Here is a 15,663-nt window from a genome sequence, read left to right on the forward strand (position 1 = left end):
GATTTTCTTCATTCAGAGGGAGAGGCTGCCTTCAAATGAAGATATTTGTTTTGACAGGGGCTGGTGGGATGGCTGTAACAAGGGCTCGACATGAAACCTAACATACTACTGTTGAAACAAGGTTCACAGTCTGTGTTTGTGTAAGTGTTGCAGAGATGAGCATGACAGCAGGAAATAGATCTGCAGTTGAGCAGTGACAGACATATAGCTATTACTTATAGACAGATGTTACTTTCGATATTCTACTTATCAAAGTTAAAATACAATACCACAATTTCAATGGTAATTATAGCATCAGTTATGTCATCCCTCTCCACAGGCTCCATGCGGGGCGTCAGTGCAAACATCCTGTAATGAACTGACAGGAGGAGGAAGTGGTTTATGTTACTGTAGTTTACAGTACAGTCATTTATTCAAAAAAATGAAAATTGCTTTAGTCAAACTAAACAAATTCATACAGTGATGTATGTTCTAAGTAGAGCCACTCTTACAGATATGTTTCTCAGCACTGATGTAGAACTGGACTCACCTCTACTGTCGGGGGTGTAGAGGGTCTTATCAGTCTGGATGAAGATGTAGCCGGACTGGAAGGACACTAAGACGACTTTCTCCAGCACCTGGTCAGGGAACTGAGCTTGCAGGTAAACATACTGCTTCACGGTGGGATCCTTGCTGAAGTCTCCTGCAGGGATCTGAATCCAGTTTGAAGAGAAATGATCAGTGTGTGAGCAGCAGGACTCGTGTATAAGAGCATTTCTGCACCCTCGACGTCTTGTTTGAGCTTATGACAGACAGCGAAGCCAAGAATCAATCACAGTATTTCATCTACCTTTATTAGTCCAAACCCCTGGAAGTGGTTTGCACTGGTTAGGGTCACAGATGTGGACGCCAGCCTACTGGTTTTGGTTGGATGGTTCATCACGTTGATAGTGACCATTATGTCTCCTCCGCTGCAGTCTTGACACTCCACAAAGATGTTTTCTGCTGTTCCTACACGCAACAAGTTGGGGGCAGACATCACCTTCCTGCAAAGAAAGGGGAAAGAGATATAGAGATTGTGATACTGATAAGTTATTAGGATTTGTGGGCATGGCAATCCTTCCAGCAGCTGTTGAAATACTCCAATCCAGACCAAAGTGCTGACAAACCAACATCGCCATCCAGAGCACAAACATAATTTACTATTTGTTTGTTTGTTCTTGGAGCCTGCGTACTAATTAAAAACTTAAATAATGTGTAGTGGAGATGTATAAAGTGTAAGGACAGGGTGAGGACAGTCAGATCCAACATGGACTTTACACTTTACACTTTAGCACTAATTCAATAAAACATTTCATCGTCATTCTGGCCTGTTTGCTGTCTGGTCTAATGCAAACTCAGGACAAATGTTGGGGCAAATTCAAGAATTACAACCAAGATTTGTCTTCTGTGGTGAATTTGACAGCTTAAATGGCATTTGCTCAGTCAAATATATAAAACATCAGCATTTAAAAGATTATAAAGATTATGACATTTGACTATTTTTGGATGAAAGGGTATACACAATGACTCTTTTCATATATTCATTGGAAAGGTATTACAGTCAAGTAGAAAAAGCAATGTAACCCACTTTGGTAACCAAGACATCTTACAGCAATTAAACACTGGGTCATTTTAAGGTTACACTATATATATAATACTGGGTAATAGCAAAAATAAAAAGGTATTGATGTGGGAAAAGGGCCCTAAGAAATACAGAATGTTTCACTTGAGTTTTAACGATTATCATGAAGCAGATAAAACGTAAGCTGTTTTGACCTCAAAGTGATTTTGGAACAGACATTGAGCATCTGGAAGAGGGTATAATGGTAGGGTAGATCTACTCACAGTGGAGATCCAGCAGCCACAGAAGTCAGAGAGGAGGCGGCCAGAAAGGCCAGCAGCCACAGCTGAGTCCAACACATTGTCCTACCTGATGCCATATCTGCTGTCAATGTACACTCATGCCCTGCCTGCAGCACTCTCCCTTTATCCACTTAAGTCCCTCCTGCTCTACCTTACGTTCTCCTGTGAACAACCCCCCCCCCCCAAAAAAAAATTAAAAAAAAACAGCCAGGTGCACAAATATACACTGAAACATTTTTTGCAGTTTATGCAATATAAAATCCACTGTCTTTGTTTTGTTCAAAAATATTGAAAGCATAATTGTCGTTCTGTAAAAGAACAAATAATGACTATGAATGGTGAGTGTAATGAAGCAGAAAAATAGTCAAGCAGCCACTGTCATTAATAAATATGGAGAGCACCAGATCTCACCCATACGCAATGAGGGGCACTAGACAGCCACTAGAGGCTGGATCCAAAAGTGAGTAAATGTCCAACTTCACAGCAGAAATAAACATGTGTACAGCCTGGTACAAAAAAAAAAAAAAACGTTTTGGTCTCTATAGCTAATTTCATCTATCATGACAACTGGGGGTGTATTTTTATATAACTCATCCGTTTAAATATTATTAAAGCTTAAAGTTCTGCATAATTGAGTGTGTATTTCTTTGAGTGACGGGTGAGTGACCATATGCTCGCCACAAACAGGCATGCACCGAATTCTCGGCTCTACACATTCCCTTCCACTTTGCCCATTTTTGGATTTGCCAGGAGTGAGGCACTGGCAAGATGGCGACGATGGAGCTGTCCTCTCTGAGCTTCAAAATTGTTCTTCAGAAATCTATGGGTGACTTCACGGAGGCTTTACATCCATCTTTAGTTACAGTCTATGGGGAGTAATTGTTCATGGATCTTGAAAGATTTTGATTTGGACATGAACTCACATGTACTAGTTCGAGGATTCACATACAGTACATGTCTCTTGGTGGCTGTGTGCGAACATAACAAGTCTTGAAAGTTGAATTTTCACCATGGAACTAGACCCAGATTCCCCGCCCTTCTCCTAACTATGTGATGGAGCCACTAGTAACACATTAGTTACAGAAATATGTAGCAGTTTGGGAGTAGATAGAATACTAACTGGTAAAAATATAGGTATAGGTAAAGAGATACCTCTTTATATATCATCACATTCGGCAAAGAGCTTGGAACTACGCCTTTGCTTGAGATGCCAACAACACAGACTCATTCCCAACACTTTACCCTCATCATTGTCCAACAGTGTCCATCACTGTTGGACACACCTGCTACAGCTGCTGCATCACGATCTTCATGCAGTATTTTTGTGCTACATCAGTTCAGCCAATAAAACCACTCTGAATCACTGGAGATTAGAAATTAGTTTCATCCTACTTTTCTGACCCTCCTATGCAATGTAGGATCACTCCATTGAGCTCAACACAGGATCTTGTCAGTCTGGATAAAGATGAAGCCAGACTGGAAGGACACTAAGACGACTTTCTCCAGCAACTGAGCTTGCAGGTAAACATACTGCTTCGCATTTGGATCCTTGCTGAAGTCTCCTGCAGGAATATGAATCCAGTTTGAAGAGAAATCAGCAGTGTATGAGCAGCAGGAGAAACAGTCACAGTATTTCATCTGCCTTTATTTGTCCAAGTTACATTCAAAAAAATGAAAATTGCTTTAGTCAAACTAAACAAATTCATACAGTGATGTATGTTCTAAGTAGAGCCGCTCTTACAGAGATGTTTATGTTTCTCAGCACTGATGTAGAACTGGACTCACCTCTACTGTCGGGGGTGTAGAGGGTCTTATCAGTCTGGATGAAGATGTAGCCGGACTGGAAGGACAGTAAGACGACTTTCTCCAGCACCTGGTCAGGGAACTGAGCTTGCAGGTAAACATACTGCTTCACGGTGGGATCCTTGCTGAAGTCTTCTGCAGGGATCTGAATCCAGTTTGAAGAGAAATGATCAGTGTGTGAGCAGCAGGACTCGTGTATAAGAGCATTTCTGCACCCTCGACGTCTTGTTTGAGCTTATGACAGACAGTGAAGCCAAGAATCAATCACAGTATTTCATCTACCTTTATTAGTCCAAACCCCTGGAAGTGGTTTGCACTGGTTAGGGTCACAGATGTGGACGCCAGCTTATTGGTTTTCATTGGATGGTTCATCACGTTGATAGTGACTGTTACATCTCCTCCGCTGCAGTCTTGACACTCCACAAAGATGTTTTCTGCTGTTCCTACACGCAACAAGTTGGGGGCAGACATCACCTTCCTGCAAAGCAGTGGAAACAGAGAAAGACAGAGAACACACTGTAGTCACTGTGAACCATGTACTGTTAGGGATGGACTGACTTAGTGACAAATATGTTGTTTTTTATTGTATACGTTTTATGCACTATAAACATACATGCTAATAACAACGCAGGCAGCTGTTAATTTACATGATTAATAGATTTATTTATTTGTTTGTTTCTGTTGTTTTTGGCTTGTTATCCCCAGTGAGGTCGTTTGTTTTTGTAATCTCTCCTCACAGGTTATGGCTTCAAGGTGAAAGATTAGTATGACCCTGAAGAGTTGAAAAATGCCATTTTCACATAAGAAAAAAAGAAAAAATAATAATTTGTACAAAAGCCAGGAGGCATTGGCTACAAAAAATAAGTGTTTCTTATCATTTTTGTATTTACTTTGTAATTCAATGTCATTCATCAAAATTATAAGAAAAAACATATTAGCTCAGGAGCAGGTCATCTGTTCTAGCATGGACTTTAAACACAATGAGTGATCTATTGATTATTTTGATTAGGATCCACAACAAGATCAATACAACATTTCATCATGGCTCTGGACTATGTTTGCTGTGTCTCTTACTGGCATTAGTTGAAAGACCACATTACCTTGACCACAGCATCATGTAATACACAAGTGAAATACTATCTGTGTATCCATACACTTTAATCTGTTATAAAAGCAGGGAGACCCTAATATTGTTGTTGCTCCCATTACACTTTAACCAAGCAAAAATGATCATTTTTAGCTCTGTTTTTGTGCATTAATTTGAGCTCTGCAGCTCCCTCATTTTATCCTTTCACCTCTCTCTATCTGCACCTCTACCTCAATTCACCACGGTCTCACCCATTCCCGACGCTGGGCTCAGCATTGCCATGACTGTCAGCCATCGGTGGCATGATGATGGCTATCGGGCCAACTCTAATACAGCAAGACCACTTAAAGTTTAATTTTACATGCATTTTTACAAAATGTGGGAAGTTAACATCACATACATTTTACCAAGACCTATGAGGCTAAACATAACCACAGTGGTGCTTTGAGCTAAATGCTAAGTATAGCTAAGATTGGTAGGTTTGCAGGTATTTGGTTAGAAAAGTATTGGACAACATGAAATTTAGACCTGATGTTGTTACTGAAAGAAATGTCCAGGGATCACAAAGTTATTAGGATTGATGTGGCATGAATGTGTTTATGAACTTCCATGGAAATCCATCGAGCAGTTGTTGACATATTTCAATCTGGACCAAAGTGCTGACAAAACAACAATGCCATCCAGAGCCACACACATGAATTATTATTTAATGGGTTGGTTCTTGGAGCCTGCATATTAATACAATACTTAAAGGAAAACAAGGATCTTAAGTAATGTGGGGTAGAGATGTGGAAAATGTAAGGATAGGATAAGGACAGTCAGATCCAACATAGACTTTACACTTAATGAGTAATTTATTCATTTTCTTGACCAGGACCCAGCACTGACTCAATCAAACATTTCATCATCATTCTGACCTCTGTTTACTTTCTGGTCTAATGCAAACTCAGGACAAATGTTGGGGCAATTTACTGGCATTTTAAAGAGAACAACACTTTAACCAACATGGGCGTACATCTGGGTCTGGACAGTGGGGACATCCATACCAATGTGAATGTGTTGGCAAATTGTCCCTTCCAATATATAAGATCTATGCAGGAATTATGAGTTATTAGTATGTTTTCTGCAAAATGTCTGACACTGTGAAAGACTGGGATACTCAACAATGATATGGCAACCCTCACCCTCAAACTTCATTATGTATTGTGTACCAGCTGCAGCCCTGCAGAAGCATTAGTGGAGTTGGTGATGAACAGTGGTGAATCTTAAATGTATTCATAAGTATTTATAACAGTTCCAACTGTCACATAATAAGAACATGTCTACATTGCACAAAATTAACAAAAGTTAATATTTTTATTATTATTATTTCAGTGGTTAAGAGTTTGTTGATTAGTGAAGCAAAAATGCCCCCTAAAGAGAGTTAAGACATCAGGTCGTTTTAAAAGTAAAACCTGAAATCAATAATAAGAATGTTCTGTAATCAATCCAAAAATTTAGCTTCTTGAAATTATGGAGAAATATTTACGTGATTTGTTTGTTAATGACATTGTCATTACTTTATTCTGAACACAAAAACACAGGTGAGGTGTGGGCTATCAGGTGAGCTCTTGCCAAAAGTTCAGGAGCTGAATGAAAAATAATGCAAGAGTAAGCTTTTTGATATTTAAAGATGAGATTGAGCATTTCCATGGCTCTATCATGACACTCTTGAGTTGTGTTGACCAAATCAACAAAATGAAAGGACAAAACAACAGAACCTAAGGTGAGATTTTAAAAACGATAGCTGGTTCAAACAGAGGGTTTTATACATTAATTCTTTTGACATTTTCTACAAAATATATCATCTGTGCACACACACACAGGCACATATGAATGGGAAACGAGAGAGAGAGAACAAGTGCGCATATTATTTTTGGCCATCTGACAAAAAAATGTCCCTACCAAAGATAACACCAAACAGATCAGCTGTCTCCAGTGTTCACAGACATCTTCAACACCTCACTGGAGACCTGCCACGTGCCAGCCTGCTTCAAATCCTCCACCATCATCCCTGTCCCCAAAAAACCAAGGCCCACAGGTCTAAATGACTACAGACCCATTGCCCTGACCTCTGTGGTCATGAAATCATTTGAGCGCCTTGTCCTGTCCCACCTCAAATCCATCACTGACCCACTCCTGGACCCCCTGCAGTTCGCCTACAGAGCCAACAGGTCTGTAGATGACGCCGTCAACATGGCTCTCCACTTCATCCTCCAGCACCTGGACTCCTCAGGGACCTATGCCAGGATCCTGTTTGTGGACTTCAGCTCTGCCTTCAACACCATCATCCCGGCTCTGCTGCAGGACAAGCTCTCCCAGCTGAGCGTGCCTGACTCCACCTGCAGGTGGATCACCGACTTTCTGTCTGACAGGAGGCAGCACATGAAGCTAGGAAAGCATGTGTCTGACTCCCAGACCATCAGCACTGGATCCCTGCAAGGCTGCGTTCTTTCTCCTCTGCTCTTCTCCCTGTACACCAACGCCTGCACCTCCAGCCATCAGTCTGTCAAGCTCCTGAAGTTTGCAGACGACACCACTCTCATTGGACTCATCTCTGATGGCGATGAGTCTGCCTACAGGTGGGAGACTGAGCGTCTGGTGACCTGGTGCAGGCAGAACAACCTAGAGCTAAATGCTCTGAAGACAGTGGAAATGATAGTGGACTTCAGGAAGAGCCCAGCCCCACCCACCCCCATCACCCTGTGCGACTCCCCCGTGGCTACCGTGGAGCATTTCCGCTTCTTGGGTACCACCATCACAGAGGATCTCAAATGGGAGCTGAACATCAGCTCCCTCATCAAAAAAGCTCAGCAGAGGATGTATTTCCTGAGGCAGTTGAAGAAGTTCAACCTGCCAAGGACTATGATGGTGAACTTCTACACCTCCATCATTGAGTCCATCCTCACCTCCTCCATCACCATCTGGTACGCTGCTGCCACGGAGAGGGAAGATTGTAGCTGACTCCTCCTACCCTGGACACAAACTCTTTGAGTCACTCCCCTCTGGCAGGAGGCTGTGGTCCTTCAGGACCAAAACCTCTCGCCACAAAAATAGCTTCTTCCCATCTGCTATTAGCCTCATCAACAAGGCTAGAGAGCCCCACTGTTGCTGATCCCCCTGATCCTCAATTGCACCAATCACCAGAAAAAATTCCTTGTATGTGAAAACATACTTGGCAATAAAACTGATTCTGATTCTGATTCTGATTCAAACCTATGCCTTTGACTCCCAAAAATAATAATGATCTCAATGTTCTTTTTTCTGATAAAGTGATAAAGTGAGAAATTGTGTCAGTACAAATGGATCCACTGAGATTGTGTTTCTGTATTTCATTTATCACAAAAAATCACTCAGGATCCAAGACTTGTTTTGTGAAAATGCTACTTTCCCTGAATGTTCACGTTTCTCACAATGTCCACATGTCTAGTTTTCTTACATTATTTCTGAGTTTCTTTTCCTGGTGTTTTTGTGACCTCTATCAGTAACTCTGTGATACAATATTGTATTTATACATTGCAAAATTTTATCTTACCACTCAACATAGAGTTTATGAAATTTTAGAGACTCTCATTCTGTGTATTATATCCAGTGGATCCCCAAACGCCAGCTATGATAAACAGGGGTAATCTACTGAAGGCTCTCACCCAGTGTCTAAATTGCTTGCTAGAGCAGCTGACTTACTGCAGCTGTCTAGTTAGAGATGAAGGGGCCGTCAGTTTTGATCTTTGGGATGAACCAGTTTAATGTCACCACCTCAGGCACTGAATAAACAGGGAAGTATAGCTTCTGTTTCTGTAAAGGAACCAATAACAACAACTAGTAATATGTGTAATGAAGCAGAACCAAAGTGAATCAGCCACTTTCAGGAATAAATGCGGGCTGCAAAATTTTTCTTGAACTACACCCACACCCAATGTGGTGCATAAAAGATGACAATTTGTAGGCGGTAATTTCTCTAGGCATTGTGATGGCCACGGCCACACAGGATAATGACTAATTAATATTATGGATTATTTGCTTTAGAATCAGTTTATTCGCATTTAACCTCACATTTTATGGCGGGCACACATATATATACGACGGTGGTTCACCTAAATCACTATGGTAACTTCTGCTAAACTCCTAAGATGCTCCATATGGCATGTTAACTTCAGAGGATCAGATCAAAACCAACACCAGCCAGCTGTCCAACTAACCAATCAGATACTTGGAAAAACTGAATCATCATTTCTACATGAGCCCGCCAGGAACAAAAGAGTTTACAATTAAGTGATAATTAATAACGAGCATTAGACATTGCTACAAGTAAGTTGATTCGTTTAGCTGTTTGAGTCTTTCCATGTGTCCACTAAAACAGAGCATCTAACAAACAGAGGAGAGTTTATCACACTAAATAACTACATAATAACTGTTATAGGTTCATTTGGACTGAACACAGGTTCGTTAATCAAACAGGATTCGCGACAGTGATGATGCTTTTACTCTTCTTCCCCGCTGCAGCTCAGAATAACGTGAGGAGACTTTATAATGATAACTGGAAATAAAAACTAAACCCTCTGATGTCTCAGATTAGAACACACTGTTAAATATTTCCCATGATTATACACGAACACTGCAGTCAGACTGACCTCATCAATCATTAACTACGTCAGTAAGAAACTTCAGTATTAAGTCGTGCACTTATACTTAGTCTGACTTTTAAAATTAGAAATTATGTTTCTTTTTTACTTTAGTCATGTGATCATATTGTTCAGATTTCACCTTGTTGAATGTCACATTTGGATGCTGCTGTAAACAAATTTACTGATATTTATTTTCTTGCCCTATCATATTAAGTACTTTATTCATGGTTCTGCTTAAAATGAAAAACTCTGTCTCTCTAACATGAACATGCTTGTATCTGGATAGGTAAACCCAGGGTTAACTGAGGCAGTTGATAACCAGCTTTGTAATACAGGTCTTCCACGGCGGCTAAACCATCTCATGGGGGGCTTTTTGAGTTTAGTCACCTTTCACTGTTATAGTTGATGTCTGTTTTGTTTACCCCTTTTTGTATTATTTGGTTTGGCCAAGCCACTATATATGTTACCTCATGTGTCATTGTGCTGGTGGGTGCTCCTTTATGTATCACAACTATACCACATCTGACAAAGATCTTATAACTATGCATATGCTTGAAATCCCAACAACATAGACTAATTCCCAACACTTTATCAAAATGAACAGATTTGTTCATTGGAATTTTGTGAGAGCTTGCTGCATCTGCTGCACAGTGATCCTTATGCAAGACTCACAGCATTTTGTTGCAAAACCAGTTTAGCCAATAAAACCAGAATCACTGGAGATTAGAAATTTGTTTCATCCTACTTTTCTGACCTTAATGTAGGATCACTCCTTTGAGCTCAACTTCACAGTTATCACTACTAGTCTCATTTTCTATATCAGCCAAAAATTAATCTATATATAAAACACAGACACTGAGATTAAGACCATTATATTTTAATCAACACAGTGTAACACTGTAACTTTGAATCCCTTATACTATGTCTCATAGCAGTGAAAGTTTTACATAACAGGCAAATGTAAAATAAAAACCAATTAGAAAAGTACATTTCATCTCCTTGTTTTTCATCACTGATTGCATCCAAAGAGTTCGTACTGCTGGACCATCTCCTCCAAGCCCAAACAGGTAGCTCTGTGTTCGTCAGTTTGACACTCTGCCTCTTTGGGCCAGTACTCGATCCAGGTTCTCTCACCGAGCACGTACTGATACCTGATGAGAGCAAAGTGAAACACACATGCTGGATGCATAACATGAAAAAACTTCCTCCTTCCCATAAAACATTGTACATTTATATCGATAGAAACAGTAACACATGGACTAAAGTACAAGATAGGCAAACTTGGTTTAGTAATAGAAAACTGTGAAAAAATTAAAATGTTTTCACAGAGACAGTATTATGAGGGAGCTGCACACATCACACACACATATTTTAACACAAATAAACGTACGTTTCATCCTGGTCGCCTCTGTGAATATCTTTGGATGAGCCCATGATAAGGTAGTTTTTGCCTTCCGCCATATCTAAAGACTCCCTGCAGTGTGGATAACTGAGGAATGTGCGCGATTTACCCAGAGGACCCACATCAAAATTTCCTGTAATTAAAATACAGCAGACCAGAGAAAAAATATTTATAGTATATAGTATAGTATAGTATAGTATAAAGTATAAAGATATTTACAATATAAAACATTCTTGTTATACTCTCACATAATACAAGTGGAATGATGCTTAAAGGAATAGTTAGATATCTTGGGAAATAGGTCTATTTTCTTTGTAGCTTGGAGGAAGATGAGAAGTTGTAAAGTAAAATGAAGCTAGCTACAGTGGCTAACTTAGCATATGAAGACTGGAAACAGGAGGAAACTGTTAGTCTGGTCCAAAATCTGTCAACTGGCACCAGCTCACTCATTAACATGGTGTTTCTCATTGGTTTAACATATACAAAAACTGAAGCATAGAATAATTCACCATCTTGCTGGAGCTGAGTTAGCTTGAAGCTAAGACTAGCTTTATACTTAGCATATGGACATCAATATTTCCCCCTACATTTAAACACAAATATAAATAAATGTGCTTTCTAAAATGTGTAACCTTTTTCTTTACATGGCCAAGAAATGCTGTGTGCCTAGAAGCATCACTGCCACCTTCACCGCAGACACACATTAGATAAAGCTTCAGGGGACTGTACATATTGGGTGGTTCAAATAGTTTTGATGTTTTAAAGGAGACAAATACCCACCTTCTTTGATCACTTCCAGTACCCGCATTGTGTAAATGTCAGTGGACAAACCATCTGTATATTTTTCCACTCTCGTTTTGTACACTGAGGGCAGACAAGTTGCAGATTGTTACCTCACATTCCCACACTCTCTTTACACAAACATGCAAGTCAATTTTCAAGATAAAGTTTCTACATAAGTACAGTGCATTTATACTACGTCTTACCAAAATCTATTTTGTTGGTTGGTGTACTCTCGCAAACTTTTGTTGTGCGCTGGTCATTGTCGATTTTGCCCTTCTTCTGCATGCTGCAGTTCTCTGGAGATATACAACAGGCAGAAAGTGAAAACACAACTGATGACCCGATTAATTGGGCACGTGTATGTGTGTGGATGGGTTGATGGGTGATTGCAGCTGTATTAACTATGGTAGTGAGTTATATTTTAGCTGTGACTGCTGCTCTGATCCTACAAGGATCTGACAAGTGATCAATGCTTCATGAAGCTTTGTGATGTTAGTTTTTTGGAGTTCCTTCCAGAATTTCTGGTTTATATAAGTAGGCAGCTGAGGTCTTCAGACAGCCATCACCCTGTTTACCTTCAGCGCATGTGCATTCGTGTTCATTTCTGCAGAGCCTCAGTAGTTGTCCAGCTCTCCTCTCGGGATGGTAGAATTTCACACAATGTCTCTCTGCAACAAGAAAGACAGAGATTTGAAAACACTATTGTGCTAACTGCAGTGCATCAGAGAAAATGTACATTAAATACTTAACAAAATATAATAATGTTTGCTTATTTACTGTGACATCTAATGTATCTGCAGCAAATAAATAATCTTGAAGCACAGTGAAGCAGTATATAGTGTCTTTGAGACGTACGGTCATAATATTCATAGACAGACACAGCAGCTGGTTGCATGACGCCCACTCTGAGCTTCTGGTGGATTCTAAAAGAGATTTCTTCTGGTTGTGTGTGAGAAACCTGTGCAGAGATGCAAAGCAAAGGTCGACAGAGATAAATGGAGAAACAGCAAGTCAGAATGGATGAGGGAAAGAGGGGGGAAAGACTGGTGTCTTACCTTGTCCAGGTAGATGATCAGGGAGCCTCTTTCTGACAGGACTGTGTTCGTCTCATATTTTGAAATAGTGCGGGCACGTCCTTTGGACAACTATGCACGAACACGCAAAAACACACACTGTCAGACAAATGTCAAAATTATGAAACATCTTATTTCTCACACTGATGAAAAAAAGCTCTTACTAAGTTCAGATCATCTGTGTTAAAGGTGAAGCCAGTTAGCATGCCGATATCCAAGATTGACATAGCTGCATCACGCTCCCTGTCCTTATACCTGTACAAAAAATGGGCAATGCGCATTTCAATTTACATTAATAACAGAAACAGAGTGAGAAATTAAGTACTGAAGGGGCAATAGTTGGTTTGAAAATGTTCTGTATAAAGTCATGATGTTGTAACATTTGTCAGCATTACTTGATTATACTTACAAAACCTCTATTCTCAGCTTGTATACCTTCTCTTCCACATTCATTTTCTCTGGAGGAGCAATGCATTAGATGAGTATTAAGTCTTTTTTCATAAAGAAAAATACTTGTAAGAATGATTGTTAGAGAATAGAAAAAACACAAAATTTATAGATAATGAAACAAAAATGATAAATACAAGCAGACTAACAGATTGAATGACAAATGACAAATAAACAGGAAGAGAGAGGGAGCAACAAATGACCTGGAATGAGCTCCACTGACAGGTTAAACTTCTGACAGTCGCTTTCCTTCTCTGTAGGCAGAGCGTAATACAGCGACACCATCTGTCACACAAAAAAAAAAAGCACTTTAATATTAGATCCATTGTGGTAAGATAATATGGGCATGTGTAATAGTATTGTCCACAGAAAGTTAAAATGTCTTTGGTTTCAAAAAAGGACTTGTCAACAAAAACAGATTTTATTTACTGTCACTGTTGCTTCTCCTGTGCCTGAGGCAGTCACTTTCACATCCTGGTTGATATCATTGATCTGTGGAGAATTAAAATATACACACAAATAAACACACAGACACACAGACACACACACACACACAGGGATCAGCAGAAGAAACAAACATACAGAAAGCTGAATGATGACTTTATTGATTGTGTGTGTGTGTGTGTGTGTGTGTGTGTGTGTGTGTGTTCTCACTTTAGATGTTCTTGTAGCATAATGGTTCTCCCTGTTGAAGTTGTACTTGTCAGGCTTTGATCTGCCCGGCAACAAGATGTCCACATTCAGATCATACTCTGGTTCTTTGGCAGCGGCCCAGTACTCTGCTACAGCCTGGTACACCATTATGGTAGCCTGGAGAGAAAAAAGAGTGAGGGGGAAAAAAATAAGACTTAAATTATAAGAATAGATAAATAATAGGTTAAAAATCCCAGAGTAAAAAAAAAAAAGTGCAAATGCACTGAAAACAGTCAGAGGTCAAGCTGGATAGAGTCTTCCTGTGTTACCTGAGTTGATCCGTAGCCTCCGCCCACCTTCTTCTGTTTGTTTAACCATCTCACAACAGGCCCGGCTTCTTCATAGGCCTTTATTAACAGAAGGCAAAAAAAGGGTTGAACTCTCTGTGGTTAAGCGTGCATTGGATTTTTAAAAGAACTTTGGTAAAAACAAAGATGTTGGTTCTGTTATAGCTGTACTTTAAATTAAAACCAGCTACCATCTTTTTAATACATTTTTTTCTATAATGACGCATTCTCCTTGCAGAGACTTGACATTTGCCCCTCACAAGTTATAAGTCACAAAGACATCATGTCTGCCTTTATTTATGTCACATTTATGTTGACTTGTGGTTTTGCAGTGCAGGCTCTTCAAGTCAATCCTTCGGTTTGGCTGGACTGCAACAGCGCCAACCCTATGAACGCAAATGTCTGTGACTGACTGACTGACTGACTGAGTGTAAATGTGTCAATGAGAACAAACTTATCAGAAATTCTCATGTATTAAAATACTAATGTGAGCACAGGACAAAGCAAACAGTTAAAGAGCTGAAATTGACTGACACTTGACAAAATGCAAAAATAATCCATAATAAAGTAAATTATAATGGAGGGTCAGAAAATGCCTTCAGCTGTCAATATGTAACGGAAGTGTTCTGTCAGCAGAAATGGGGTCCATGATGTTTAGTAAATGAGCCAAACATTTTGAAAAACATGAACATTTAGAAGTGTATAACTCTTTTCGCTTGACTTTTCCTCATAAACCCTCTGCCCTTCAACTAAGGTCAACAGAGTCAATGACTGTATTGAATGTGTCTGTAGCTTGACATGCTAGTGAACCACACGTAAGTGGGATGTGCTCACCTCGGCTTTGACCAGAGCAAGAAGAGCATAAGCTGTGGCCTCCAGTGTGTAAATATGTCCTGTCCGCACAGGCCAGTGGGACAACTCTATAGAAAAGACAGATAAATACATTTCTGTTACAACAAACTTCAGTGACTTATAAAAATTGTTACCAATAAACATACTGAGTAGGATCCTTGACAGTCAAAATGCAACATCTTTATATCTTTGGCTAAAATCTTTGCAAGATATCGACCACAACAATGTCTAAGTGTTGCTCTAATAAATGTTAATATTTGTGGATGTGTATTATTTTCTATACATCTATGCATCTATAATATTTTTGTGTGACAGTACCTGGAGACATAAACTGGTTGAGGATTTCTCGGTTCAGTTTGTTTGCATTGGCCAGGGCGTATGATGTCATGGCAACAGCATACGGATTAGTGATGGTTGGCAAACGCTTCTCCAGGTAGGCCACTGCTTTGTCTATACTGCCTGGCAGACTCTGGACATCAGGAGAAAAAAATGAATGAAGGAGGAATCGGTGTAACAGGAGAACAGATAAACAGCACGGATTTCAGTGCAAACATTTAAAGGCTGGGGCGATAACAGTAACCCTGAGCCTCATTGGCTGTATCGTAGCAAGATATTTTTGTGCCTTGCTTCAACACACCAACATAATGAGATCGCTATGCTCTAATTACATCACTATCGAACCAGAGAG

The 15,663-nt window shown here is 39.8% G+C and overlaps 2 protein-coding genes across 2 annotated transcripts in view; both read right to left on the minus strand.

The window, feature by feature from the left end:
• The window catches only part of LOC139635977 (uncharacterized), a 79,791-nt gene that overhangs the window by 50,022 nt on the left and 14,106 nt on the right, over nt 1-15,663 (minus strand). Inside the window, exons 29-47 of the mRNA XM_071503591.1 lie at nt 15,294-15,444; nt 14,958-15,043; nt 14,106-14,183; nt 13,798-13,953; nt 13,573-13,635; nt 13,347-13,428; nt 13,106-13,154; nt 12,861-12,951; nt 12,679-12,768; nt 12,479-12,581; nt 12,199-12,291; nt 11,827-11,919; nt 11,621-11,704; nt 10,829-10,973; nt 10,450-10,589; nt 1,867-2,014; nt 830-1,025; nt 530-692; nt 270-358 (exon numbers count right to left, since the gene is read on the minus strand). Of these exons, the coding sequence (XP_071359692.1) occupies nt 270-358; nt 530-692; nt 830-1,025; nt 1,867-2,014; nt 10,450-10,589; nt 10,829-10,973; nt 11,621-11,704; nt 11,827-11,919; nt 12,199-12,291; nt 12,479-12,581; nt 12,679-12,768; nt 12,861-12,951; nt 13,106-13,154; nt 13,347-13,428; nt 13,573-13,635; nt 13,798-13,953; nt 14,106-14,183; nt 14,958-15,043; nt 15,294-15,444 (2,100 nt within the window). The remainder of the gene's footprint in view (nt 1-269; nt 359-529; nt 693-829; nt 1,026-1,866; nt 2,015-10,449; nt 10,590-10,828; nt 10,974-11,620; nt 11,705-11,826; nt 11,920-12,198; nt 12,292-12,478; nt 12,582-12,678; nt 12,769-12,860; nt 12,952-13,105; nt 13,155-13,346; nt 13,429-13,572; nt 13,636-13,797; nt 13,954-14,105; nt 14,184-14,957; nt 15,044-15,293; nt 15,445-15,663) is intronic.
• Nucleotides 3,279-4,185, minus strand: LOC139636202 (complement C3-like). Its single transcript, XM_071504037.1, has 3 exons — nt 3,970-4,185; nt 3,670-3,832; nt 3,279-3,446 (listed from the first exon to the last, which is right to left on the minus strand). The coding sequence occupies exons 1-3, from the start codon at nt 4,156-4,158 to the stop codon at nt 3,319-3,321; spliced, it is 480 nt and encodes a 159-aa protein (XP_071360138.1). The 5' UTR covers nt 4,159-4,185; the 3' UTR covers nt 3,279-3,318.

The sequence above is a fragment of the Trachinotus anak genome, unplaced genomic scaffold (assembly GCF_046630095.1).
Source record: "Trachinotus anak isolate AG129_WGS33_773 ecotype Australia unplaced genomic scaffold, CSIRO_AGI_Tana_v1 ptg000019l, whole genome shotgun sequence".
NCBI lineage: Eukaryota > Metazoa > Chordata > Actinopteri > Carangiformes > Carangidae > Trachinotus > Trachinotus anak.

Excerpts from the sequence above, each read along its gene's own strand:
- LOC139636202 (XM_071504037.1), bottom strand. The coding sequence starts at position 4,158 with ATGTCTGCCCCCAACTTGTTGCGTGTAGGAACAGCAGAAAACATCTTT. Across the intron at positions 3,833-3,969 it reads AGGGGTTTGGACTAATAAAG|ATCCCTGCAGAAGACTTCAG; the intron begins GTAGATGAAATA and ends AACTGGATTCAG. Across the intron at positions 3,447-3,669 it reads CTACACCCCCGACAGTAGAG|GAGACTTCAGCAAGGATCCA; the intron begins GTGAGTCCAGTT and ends ATATTCCTGCAG.